This window comes from Microcebus murinus, chromosome 5 (assembly GCF_040939455.1).
Source record: "Microcebus murinus isolate Inina chromosome 5, M.murinus_Inina_mat1.0, whole genome shotgun sequence".
Lineage (NCBI taxonomy): Eukaryota > Metazoa > Chordata > Mammalia > Primates > Cheirogaleidae > Microcebus > Microcebus murinus.
The window spans coordinates 77299484-77312110 of record NC_134108.1 but is presented as its reverse complement, the minus strand read 5'-3'; the positions used below and the strand labels follow the sequence as shown (position 1 = coordinate 77312110).

Below are 12627 nucleotides of genomic sequence, written 5' to 3'. Positions count from 1 at the left end.
AGAGGGAGAGAGAAAGAGGGTTAACGCTACCTCCATCTTATCTGAGCTTCCAAAAGGTGCCCAGGTTATCCTATAGAGAGACACATCTGAAGCTCCGTGATCCCAAGTCCCTCTGAAACTCTGTGGTGTTACGTCAGTAATTCTTAGGTCTGTTGGGGCTGGCACAGGTCCTAGCATGAGAAAACGCAAGACTACGTTTTGGAATGTGAGCTACAAACTTATTATGAAAGAACTGCCTTGTTCTATTTTAATGGACATGAGAAAACTGATTGACTACATTGCTCAGAACCAAATATTTCACCAAATCAGTTCATTCAAAAATAAACATAGCATAGAGCTCTGGAAACTGTATTGTATGGATTTAGTAAGTTATTATTGATAGTCTATTAAAATGATTGTTATTTTTTTATTTTAGCATATTATGGAGATACAAACATTAAGGTTACATACATTGCCCTGGCCTCACCTCCCCCCTCGTGTCAGAGCTTCAAGCGTGGCCATCCCCCAGATGGTGCACATCGCACTGACTATGTATGCAAATACCCATCCCCGCCTCCCCCCTCTCAGCTGCCAGACACTTGATAAAAATTTTTTTAACGTTTTGGTTACATTTTATATCTTTGCCTCTCCCTGGCAAGGGTTAGAGGTATGCCCTTCCCCTCCACAATGCTCTCCACATCCCTCAGATGTGGGACTACCCCCCAACCCCCAAATCCCTGGTGAACACCACCACCATTTGAGCACCATAGCATTAATCAGTCAGTACCAATTTGATGGCGAGTACATGTGGAGCCCATTATTCTGATCTTGTGTCACCTCACTTTGGATAATGGGCTTAAGATCAATCCAGGATAATATAAGCGGGACTCGCTGTCATTTCTTAGAATTGAGTAATATTCCATTGTAAACATACACCAATTTTAATAATCCACTCATGAATTGATGGACACACTTCCGATAAAGGTCTGATAACAAGAATCTATCTAGAGCTCAAAAGAATTAACAAGAAAAAATCAAACAACCCCATCAAGAAATGGGCAACAGAAATGAACAGAAACTTTTCTAAAGAAGACAGAATGGCCAGCAAACATATGAAAAAATGCTCAACATCACTAATCATTAGAGAAATGCAAATCAAAACCACAATGAGATATCACCTAACCTCAGTGAGATTGGCTGTACCAAGAAATCCTAAAATGATTATTTTTAAATACTCTTCTAAATCAGTGGTTTCTAACCTTTTTGTGTCTCCAACTTTTTGAGAATCAAATGAACACCGTGGACTCTTTCTCGAAGCAATCTACAAAGTGGAAACTCTGGCATATATCAGAGAGCCCATCGACCTTTTCTCGACCATCAATGACTCCAGAGACACACACGTGGATCCTGGGTTAAGAGGTCCTCCTTCTTACCCAAAAATGTCATAAACTAAGTATCTACTATATTATGCATTCAAGATCATGCCCAAGGAAATATTTATTTGTTGTTCATAATTTGCTGTTCTAATACCCAAAAAAGTTTCATTTTTATTTTTTATAAAACACACATATCACTGCTGTTTAAAAGTGAGAATGTCTACCTTGCTTTAAACAACACTAAAGACATTACACCTTGACAATTGATTGGAACACACCTGCCTAATCACACAGTGAGTTCCAGCTTAGAAGTTTTACCATAGGAAAGAAACTCTGAACATGTTATGATCCAAGTAATCCATGCATAAGCTTTTCTCTATAGATCACGATATGCATCAGACTAGACTGACCATATCCAGAGAAGAGAACACTTGGGGACCCAGATGACAGCCACAGCCCGACCATTGACCAGGCACACACATTTTTGGTCTGCAGCACACACATTTTTGAATGTCTGCCACCAGTCCTGAGCTTTCATTGTCAATTATTTCTCTATCTCCTGGTAACCAAAGCCAATTACACAAAACTCTGAGCCATCAAAAATTTGTTCTAATAATTACGATCAAAAGGCCCATTGAGATAAAGAGAGTGGTACTACTTCCACAAGCACAATTGCAAAATAAACCAATTATGAATACTTTGGATGCATCTAAATACTATTGGTAAATCTTATGGTTTGAAAAGGTATGTTGAAAATATTAATCTAGTATACTAAATAACCTACCTCACTAGCCTTTTCCCTGACTTCCTTTTCTCCTTACTATAATTATATTATGTTTATGCAAAACTGTCAGTCTACTCATGCATGTACATGCATTCTCATCTCTAGCCATGACTTTTACCAGGCAAGAACCAATGCCAAGAAGACAATAGGAATTGCTAAGAGATCTCACATAGTATGAAAATAGCAGAGTCAAAAAAGAAGAGGATAAGCCTGAAGTTAAGGGGCAGGTTGTGAAATTTGTCAAGATACCCTGTTCAGGTGTAGACAGCTGGGCAATAAGAAGAAGCTATTGAGCCCTTGGTGAGGGATTTATTGGATAGGAGGTAAAAGTTCCAGACTATAGCATTGATCCCACCACTAGATTACTGAATAAGGCTGGGCAAGTCATTTAAATGCTCTAGACGTGTGCTGTCCACTGTGGGAGCCACTCGCCACATGTGGCTATTGAGCACTTAAACTGTGGCTAGTCTGAATTGAGATGTGCTGTTAAGTGTAAAACATACACTGGATTTTGAAGAATTATTACAGAAAAAGTGAAATATCTCATTAATAATTATTATACTGATATATGTTGAAATGATAATATTTGGGATACACTGGGTTGAGTAAAACATTATTTAAATTAATTTCATCTATTTTTACCTTTATTAATGTGGATACTAGAAAATTTTTAATTTTATATGCAGCCTTTCTTGTTGGGAACACTGCTGGCTCTAGATCTCAACTTTTTTTTAAACCACTATTTGGTAACTATGGGCTGAGCACCGGATTAGGTAATTATATGCTGAGGTCTGGATTAAGTCATTTATGTGCCAAGCACTGGAGATACAAAGTTGAGCAAAATAAATGTCACTGCCTTCATTAGGAGAGAGCAAGGGAAAGTAGAATAGACAGGAAAAGACCAACAGGCAATAATAATTGGGTTAAATACTATGAAAGCACCATGAGAGAGGGAGACACTGACAGCCCTGGAAACTGGGCCAGAATGGAGCAGGCACCCTTGGCAGGCTGCCCTGGGTCTCTGCCACCACTCCACTTGCTGGGGCAGTCTGCCCTGCTCTGAAATCCGACAGTGCACAGTCTGAGCGCCGCTCACCTGACCTTCCTTACATGATCTCATGTGTTATTAATTATTTTTTATCTGCACAAATATATCATGGACTGTTGAAAGCAAAGATACCTATGTTTTGTTACCCCAATATCACTTTACATATAGTAAGATTTCAGAAACTATTTGATAACTAATTCATCATTTCCAGAGCAAATGTCAAACACAAATCCAAGAACATGCTTTTTTCCCCATCCCTCTTCCTACACACATACACACACACGCACATACACACACATGCACCCCAAAATTGTTGGAAGATGAATTAGTGACAGTGGCTCATAAAAGGGGGCTGGGCACAGTGGCTCAGTTCTGTAATCCTAGAACTTTGGGAAACTGAGGTGGGAGCATTTGCTTGGGGCCAGGAGTTTGAGACCAGCCTCAGCATGAGCGAGACTGTCTCTACAAAAAGTAGAAAAAAATTATCTGGGGCTGGTGGTACACACCTGTGGTCCCAGCTACTTAGCAGCCTGAGATAAGAGGATCACTTGAGCCCAGGAGTTTGAGACTGCAGTGAGCTATGATGATGCCACTGCATTCCAGGCTGGGTGACAGAGAAAGACAAGAAAGACAGAAAGAAAGACAGAAAGAAGGAAAGAAGGAAAGAAAGAAGAAAGAAAGAAGAAAGAAAGAAGAAAGAAAGAAGAAGGAAAGAAGAAGGAAAGAAGGAAAGAAAGAAAGAAAGAAAGAAAGAAAGAAAGAAAGAAAGAAAGAAAGAAAGAAAGAAAGAAAGAAAGAAAGAAAGAAAGAAAGAAAGAAAGAAAGAAAGAAAGAAAGAAAGAAAGAAAGAAAGAAAGAAAGAAAGAAAGAAAGAGTCAAAAGAAACGGATACAAAGATAGAAGATGTGACACTTCCTAACAAGGAAATAAGTGGGAAACAATCTATGAATCCAAGCAGTATTAAATACTGCCAAAAGTAGCATTAAGAAATGAAATGACCAAGTAAGCTGAGTTGCACATGCATGTAAAGTATTGGCTCTCAATTATCAATAAGGCACAACTCACGGGTAGTTTCTTGAGCAGTCGCTGGAGGAGACTCCCCTTCATCATACACTGCAGACACGCTGACTGTGTACTGGGTTTGTGACAACAGGTCTTTGAGGGAGGTGCTGGTCTCTGATCTGTCCACATCTACCTATAATAACAGAGCAGTGGAACTACTTTTACAAAGGGTTTAGTTTTGACATCTCTCTGATGTTTGCTGTATGTTGGAGCACAAGAACATAAAAATTGTGACAAGAAAAAAAGTAGTGTTTTCCAATTTGCATGAGAATCTAGAAACTGGACACAGTGTAAATGTTTCCAAAGTGGAAAAAATGTATGTACTGGAGCCGCACCTGACACTATTGTCTAGCAAATAATGACTGCTTATGGATTCAAACAACCTAACCATTTTCCACCTGTTTCCCTCTATTTCTTTCAGAAATGTTCTCTTGTGCATGGTATTATTTCATTTGTTACGTACAAGAACCTTGGGAGATTCACCAGCCATTGCACCCTATTTAAATGGGAACACAGAATGAAATGAATGTGCACAAGTATATAAATTAGCTTTTGTATAGCTCATAAATGACCAGCAAAATCAGTAACTTAATGCTTAGAGAAATGCGTATTTCAATGTTCCAAAAATGCCTCTCAGATTCTGACATTAATATTCTCTCAAGCACACACAAGTTTAAAACCTATTTGCTAGCGAAGCCCCCTTAATTTGCTCCCACTTTGAATCAGGTTGTCATGGAAACAGCTCTTCTTTATTCCAACATCACCTCAACAATGTTCACTCCTAAAGGGACATTCTTCTAACAATGTATTCCTCCTTTCTCTCTGTCCCACTCAACTGTCTTATCTTCCCACTGTCTGCCAAACTCCCCCAATTCTTTCCTGCATTCTCCTGCTACCTTTTGTTTTTAGAAACATTATGACATTTTTTTAGTAATTCATAAAATGGGGTACACCATATAAGGCAACTGGATGAGAAAGAAATACCATTTAGATTCTATAACTCTTTATCTACTAAGGGATGATGTTTTTGAAACGAATACCACACAGGAAACATTTCTAAACTAAATACAAAACAGTCCAATGTATTACTGATTTTAAAAAAGTATTTAACATCACAAGTTTTCAACACTATATTAATAAAGTGACAAGTATTGAAAACATGCTATCATCTATACTTGATAAAGTTCTTTTGTTAAACCTACTAGGAAAACAAATACTTTCAAATCCTTTCTAATCTTCAACCTACCTCTTTGACATCCTCTTCTGGTGTTTTATACCGAACAATGTATTTACGGACTTTTCCAGGCACGGGTTCCCAAAAGACATTCATGGTGCTGTGAGTCACATCTCTGACTTTCAGATCTTGAGGTCTGGGTAAAGGCACTGGAGAAGCATGAGATATTAGATCCAGATGTGGTTCTTAACCACAACGCTCTAAAGCCTCACACAAGCTTTCAAGAAGTTGTCTAAAGAAACCTTAAAAGTATATAGCAAAATAACTGAAAAAAAAAAAAAAAAGATTATGGCAGTAAAAGTACCACAATTCTACCAGATAGAGCTGAATTCTTCTTAGGCAAGTTTTTAAAAAATAGGACATATTTAATTTTTTGTTATCACACTGCTAACTCCTCATTTATGTGTTAATCTTCTTCCATGCTATTTAAATAAGCTTTTACTGGCTGCTCAGCGATAATAAATCCTAATTCATCATAAATGTATAGCTCATGTTTCTTTATGAGATATTTAAATCAGTTAATATATTAATAGAAAAAAAAATCAATAAAGTTGTTCTCCCTTAGGAATGTGATAATAAAACCAATGCTTACAAGGGTGAAGAATGAAGATGGGCCAACATTAAGCATCCAATAAGCTTATAAGAAAACCCACAGAAGCCTAAATGGTTAGAAGAAAATCCAAATGATATATTTTTACCAAGTCTAACAAAACTTTACCTTAAAAAAGGGGAAGGATGATGATGAACAAAGATTTTTCTCTTGTTAAATGAAACGTATCTCCCACTTTTTAGCTGCCCATTGGACCACTTTCCTTCGTCTGTCACTTTGACTCTGTGCAACTCTGTTTCTGAATCTCTGTCTCCACCTCCATGTTTCTGCACTTTTATCTCTTCAATGTTTTTGTCTCTCTGCATCTCTCCATGCCCTCCCTTCCTCCTCTGCTGCAGCCCAGCACCTTGCCCAAACTCGTGACCGTTCAGCCCACTATGACTCCTGCGTCTTCTTTCTCAGCACCCTCAGAACATGTATCCACATCCCTGGCTGGCCCCTGCCCTCCTTCCACCTGCCCCCACCCTATTTCCATAAACCCACCAGCTCCAGACAGGATCAAACATATAAAAGATGATTTAAAAATATTTATTTGTTGTCAATGAATTTATACTGATCCACCCTACTGAGGCTCTTTCTCTTCTCTGCTTCATCTCCTCAGTCCCTTTTTCCCCTTTGAAATTCCTTCCAACTTCTTAATTTCTTTAGAAATGTGGGCTGAGATTCACCAAACTTAAGCCAAGTCATCAATCCCAGTATGTCTACCTCTCCAAGCATGAAACAAAATACCAGCTGGGAAAAGCAAAGATGCTAAGTGCAATCATTGTCACTTTTCAAGAAAAAGCACCTCAATGCTTAGTGAAACAAGCTGGGGGTACAAAAGAGTCTGACCAGCAAACACACAAGAGAAATGCAAATCATGAAGGAGTCCATACGTTCTACACTGCTTTGTATTATTTAGTGGTATATTCCCAACACCTAGCCCAGTGACTGGCATATAATAGGTGATCAATATGTTTTTGGATTGGGTAAATTGATTAATTCAATTAAGACAGTCTTATTTGTGTGTGCCAGGGAGTTTCTATTTCAACAAGAACTTGGAACATCTTGATCTTAGATCAAATATCTTCCTCCAAAACTATATTCACTCAACAATCCCATTCTCACCAATGCTATATACCATATTTCATGGATCCAAGACAACATCAATCATAAGATGCACTATTATTTTATATTCTATGTCCTGATTGACACCTGACCAAGAGCAACAGTGAGACACCATTGATTGTAAGATAAATCCCAGTATCAAGCATGTTAAATGTGAAAAAAAGAATGTACATCTTAGAATCAATTTAAGATGCTTCCATAAGTCTAGAATTAATATATGTATTCTCAAATTTGGCTGTCAAAAGTAACAACTCTGTAACTTATACATGAATTATCAAATTATTGTTAGCAGCATGTGAAAGAAATATTCTAACGAATGTCATGTTTACAGCAATAAGAAGGGAAGGGAAACTAGCGGAAGCTTACAGGTGACTTCCCGAACGATGACAGGTTCGCTAGTGAGGTCGTACAGGGCGGCCTGGACGGTGACAGCGTACTCGGTGTTGGGAGAGAGGTCAGTCAGCTCTACATCATTCACTGTCGGCCCCACACGCATCTGCATGAGGATATGCCAAAGGGAAATGAGACGTTCAAATCAAGCGTTTCCACTTACTGGGGATAGCCAATTGAAGCCAACTTCTAACCGCTAGATTAGAACACAACTTTCATTTTTCACTTATAAAAATTTCATTTCCTTTTGCATGCCAATGTTTTCTAAAATGTATCACAGACCATGAACCTAATTTTCTACTTTTCTGTTATATGTGTAAAGTTATAAATTGGTTCATAAGTAATTTCAATATAATGGGGACTGTAAAACTGTAAAGTCTGAGGAAGAACCAATGCTAAAGAAACAGATATCTCTCACCTCTTTGGGTTTTGTCAGTTCTGCAGCCTGAGTGGGCTGGTATGACAAGATGTAGCCGGTAGCTCCCCCGACAGGCTGCCACTGCACGTGCATGGTGGTGGGGGTGACGTCATAAATGTTCAGGCTGACCACAGGGACTGGCACTATGGAAATGTTAAAGCAGACATCAATCTCATTCCTTTCATCCCACTTATTTTTTAAACCATTGTTTCCTACCTAACTACTGATATTTGTATATGCTAAATAGAGAATGCATAGCTAGGAGAAATCAGTAAGAGTTAATATAATCTTTCCCATTCACCTCCAAAATACCCAATCTCATTGCTCATTGCACTTCATAATCAGGACTGCATGTTACAAAACTATATCATAGAGGGGAAAATGTTAAGATTCAAATTGCAAATGGCATTCTAGTGACTAATATGGAAGCCAAAAGAGATGCCAACTCTCTGAGACTTCAATCTCTTTTTCTGGAACATCACTAAGTTGACTATTTTTATTCTTCAATCATAGAACTTCATATATAAGTAACCAACAGAGTATTTTTTAATATTTCTTGCAAAAGAATAAATTTAAAATAAGAATGTCACACATTAATAACGGGAACATAGTGGATTTATAGCTTTTTGAAGACAAGTCCATGAGGCAGAGTAAAAAGTTTACACTCTCTTGCATCAAAGATTGAGTTTAAAGTTATAAGGAATTATCAAGTTAATCCTGCCAATTATAAAATACTTTATTTCCCGCCTCCTGTGGTCTAATACAAAAGGGTACACGGGAAGAGATAAGGACTTAAGGAATTGAGCAGTACGTGAGTGGAGTCAATCTCACCCTAGAAGCAAGGAAGATGTTCACTGCGTCCTCTAATAAGTGGCTCTCTTTCTTCCGCTTTGAACCCAACCAAGAAGCAAGAAGGAAAGAGTATTTTCATATGGTCTTGGAAACCCTACCAGGAATAGGAGTGGGGAACCCCAAAAGCTCTGCTCAAAGTCAAAGCCCTAGAGCTTCTCTATTAAAGGCCAAAGGCCAGAAAGAAAGAAGAGATCTCATTGCCAGCAGGGAGCTCTGGCCATCAGGAGAGGTGAAATAGATCATCTCTGCACAGTTCCTCTTCCTAATCTTAGCACCTCTCCCCACATGGTAGCTTTCCTCATATCTTACTCCTGAAAAGCTTTGTGCTTTAATAAAATGTCACCATATAACAATCAGAGTAAGGTTTAAAGTATTATCGCTGAAAGGTATATCTGCGTTTTAAGAAACTTTCTTGAAAGCATAAAGTTTTAATATCCTAAGAAGTGAATAACTATATTAAAAGTATTTTTCCCTCTATGGCCGGGTGCAGTGGCTCCCTCCTGTAATCCTAGCACTCTGGCCAAGGAAGGGATCACTTGAGGTCAGGAGTTTGAGACCACCCTGTGCAAGAGCGAGACACCCATGTCTACAAAAAATAGAAAAATTAGCCAGGTTTGGTGGTTCGTGCCTATAGTCCCAGCTACTCGGGAGGCTGAGGCAGGAGGATGGCTGGAGCCCAGGAGTTAGAGGTTGCAGTGAGATTGATAATGCCGTTGCACTCTAGCTGGGGCAACAGAGCAAGACTCTGTCTCAAAATAAAAAGTATTTTTCCCTCCAAATTATTGTGGCCATGACCACCCATTCCACCACTGGGATCCCCTAATGGCAGGAGCAGCCAGCAAGAGCATCAAACCACAGAGTATCTGTTGGGCGCTGCACAAAGAAGGAACTTAGTAAATATTTGTTAAATGGATACTGACAGAACGATTTGGAAGGCTGGCAAAAATCCTACATTGGCCAATACCTCTTTATCTTAGAAAACTATAAAAAAATAAGAAAATTTTTTTATCTTTTAAAAATCTGACTTACAGGTTTTTTCTGTGCCCTTCAGAGGCTCACTATATTCATCTTCTACCACAGAATACACATTAACGACATATTCAGTTTCAGGCTTCAGATCTTTTAGCACTGTGCTAGTATCCAGCCGACTCACATAAAACTAGGGGGAAAAATCATAACAAGTTATATATAATCAGTTCCCTTTTTCCACTATACTTATGAAGTAGTTAACTGCAATGAGCTTAGAAATTATATTTCAATGAGACCATTTTCTTGCTTTTGGAAACTCCCAGATTCCCATGAGATCTTGGACAATTCATATAATTTTTTCTCCCAGCTGTTATTTCCTTATTTGTAAAATGAGTGGGTAAATAATAGATCATCTTTAAGGTTCCTGCCAACTCTATGATTCTACTATGAACTCATGAATAAATTAAGCATCTTCTAATAAAATTTTAATGAAAAAATCATATTGATATTCTACGACTCTTAGAAACCGTAAGAATTTCAACAAAGCTCTTACCCTTTAACTAAGCCCAGATGTGCTGCCTTGCAAAGTCAAGAATAGAAAGCACCATTCTTAACTCTGATCTGCCCTTCTCTTATCCCTCTTGCCCCTCACCCAACATTATTCTCAGAGCCTTCATGCAGAGGACAATCTCAACATCAGGAAGGCTTGGGTGGTAGGTGCTGCCTACTCACTTCTTGGCGTTTTCCTCCAGAAACTGGGTAGTATTCCACTTTGTATCGGTCCACATTGTCAGAAGGAGGTACCCAGCTCACTCTAAAAGAACGATGGGTTCGCTCAGAAATAACTAAGTTGGAAGGTGCTTCCAAGTCACCTATACAAGGAAATGAAGTGCATACACTTTTTTCATTATTGCAGCAAGGTGTTGAATTTTGAAATTAGATTGAAACAGTATTGTTCTCTGTCTTTCAAGCTTGTACACACTCTCTCTCACATATTAAGTAGCTATGATAAATCAGGAAAGAGGCTCAATGCCCATATGACCTCTCTGTATGGATAGCCAAAGTGTTCTTTAGGCTCAGAAGATTCAAACCTGAGCTCACCATCTTTCCTTAAAACTTGATCTTTCTCTCCTTAAGAAGTTTACCAGTTTGCCAGTCACCTAGACTCAAACCCTCTCAATCGTCTTTGTATACCTTCTACTCTTTCTACCTTTGTGTATATAGCCAATAAATAAGAATTTGGGTCCTGACAATTCAGCTTCTCCATTGTCCCCATTACTATTAACACCACCCAACTAGGCCGGGCGCGGTGGCTCACGCCTGTAATCCTAGCACTCTGGGAGGCCGAGGCTGGTGGATTGCTCGAAGTCAGGAGTTCAAAACCAGCCTGAGCAAGAGCGAGACCCCGTCTCTACTATAAATAGAAAGAAATTAATTGGCCAACTAATATATATAGAAAAATTAGCCGGGCATGGTGGTGCATGCCTGTAGTCCCAGCTACTCGGGAGGCTGAGGCAGTAGAATCGCTTGAGCCCAGGAGTTTGAGGTTGCTGTGAGCTAGGCTGATGCCATGGCACTCACTCTAGCCTGGGCAACAAAGTGAGACTCTGTCTCAAAAAAATAAATAAATAAAAATATTTTTAAAAAACACCACCCAACTTCACTGCCCTCATTATAATTTTGATTATATATGTTCATGTCTTATCTCCTTAACTAAAGGTTATGCTCTATGAGGACAGAATCAGTTTTTTATTCATGTTTAGCTTCCTTACAGGATCTAGCTCAGTAGAGAAACTAACAACTTTATCACTAAAGAGGCAATGAAAACAAACAAGTATTTTAAAATTTGGGAACATCCTACTGCTTGTAATTGAGTTCTCTGTGGGTGGCTATAGGTGAAACGAGGAATACGTAACAGTATCTAGAATAAATATTGATAAAAATAAAACTATTAAACTCAAGTTGGCCAACAGGAAGATGTCCCAAATAGTAATTTAAAGAGAAAGAAATTAATCCAATGACTCCATGAATATGACAAACCACTTTCATATAAATTCTTTCTACTTTCTTCGCAAGCCAAAACTGGGGAAAGCGTTTCCATTCTTAGTATCCTAACCTTTATTGTACTTGGGTCATAGTCAAGCTTACAAAATTATCAAGCAATTTTACTGTCTGGGAAACTAGAATGAATGCAACTATTACACAGTTGATAAAAAAAAATAAAGTAAAACAGATAAAAGATGTTTTCACCCCACTCAAAAGTTCTCTCCAACTGAGTAAGACTACAACTCCTTCAGCTAATCCAGAGCCAGGAGCCTACTAATTCTGGCTGCCTGGCTGGTCTATTTCTCCAGGGAAAAGGTCAATCTGTTGTTCAAAATCTTAAAAAGGAAAATCTGCAAAAGTTTGAAGAGATAAACTGAAGAAGGAACATTCAAATAAATGTATCCCCAGTACCCAAAGCATGTGAACAATTTCTACCACATTATTTGTTAATCTCTTTCCAACTTTTCCAAAACCAGAATAAATTAATGAAGGAAAGTTTTACCATAATCTACATGTACTTAAAAGGAACTTTTGTCACCTAATAAGGACCATAATTTTTATCATTAATTTCCAAAAACCTTCAAATTTGGCGCTTACCGTGTTTTGCTCTATGATTTACACAGATAGTAATCATTCTGTCCACCCTTTGTCACCACAAATCCAGCTCTCTAATTTTATTTCTAAATCCTAATTCCTTATCCATAGCTACTTTTTACAAAGACTCGTAAAAACATCCTTAACCACTTGACCCT

At 38.4% G+C, this 12627-nt stretch overlaps 1 protein-coding gene across 2 annotated transcripts in view; it reads right to left on the bottom strand.

Moving 5' to 3' along the window:
* COL12A1 (collagen type XII alpha 1 chain) overlaps nt 1–12627 on the bottom strand; it is a 113654-nt gene that overhangs the window by 51512 nt on the left and 49515 nt on the right. For both annotated transcript variants that reach the window (XM_020287100.2, XM_012743162.2), the window contains exons 22-28: nt 10562–10701; nt 9890–10019; nt 8009–8151; nt 7567–7696; nt 5496–5632; nt 4253–4382; nt 31–170 (exon numbers count right to left, since the gene is read on the bottom strand). In XM_020287100.2, the coding sequence (XP_020142689.2) occupies nt 31–170; nt 4253–4382; nt 5496–5632; nt 7567–7696; nt 8009–8151; nt 9890–10019; nt 10562–10701 (950 nt within the window). The remainder of the gene's footprint in view (nt 1–30; nt 171–4252; nt 4383–5495; nt 5633–7566; nt 7697–8008; nt 8152–9889; nt 10020–10561; nt 10702–12627) is intronic.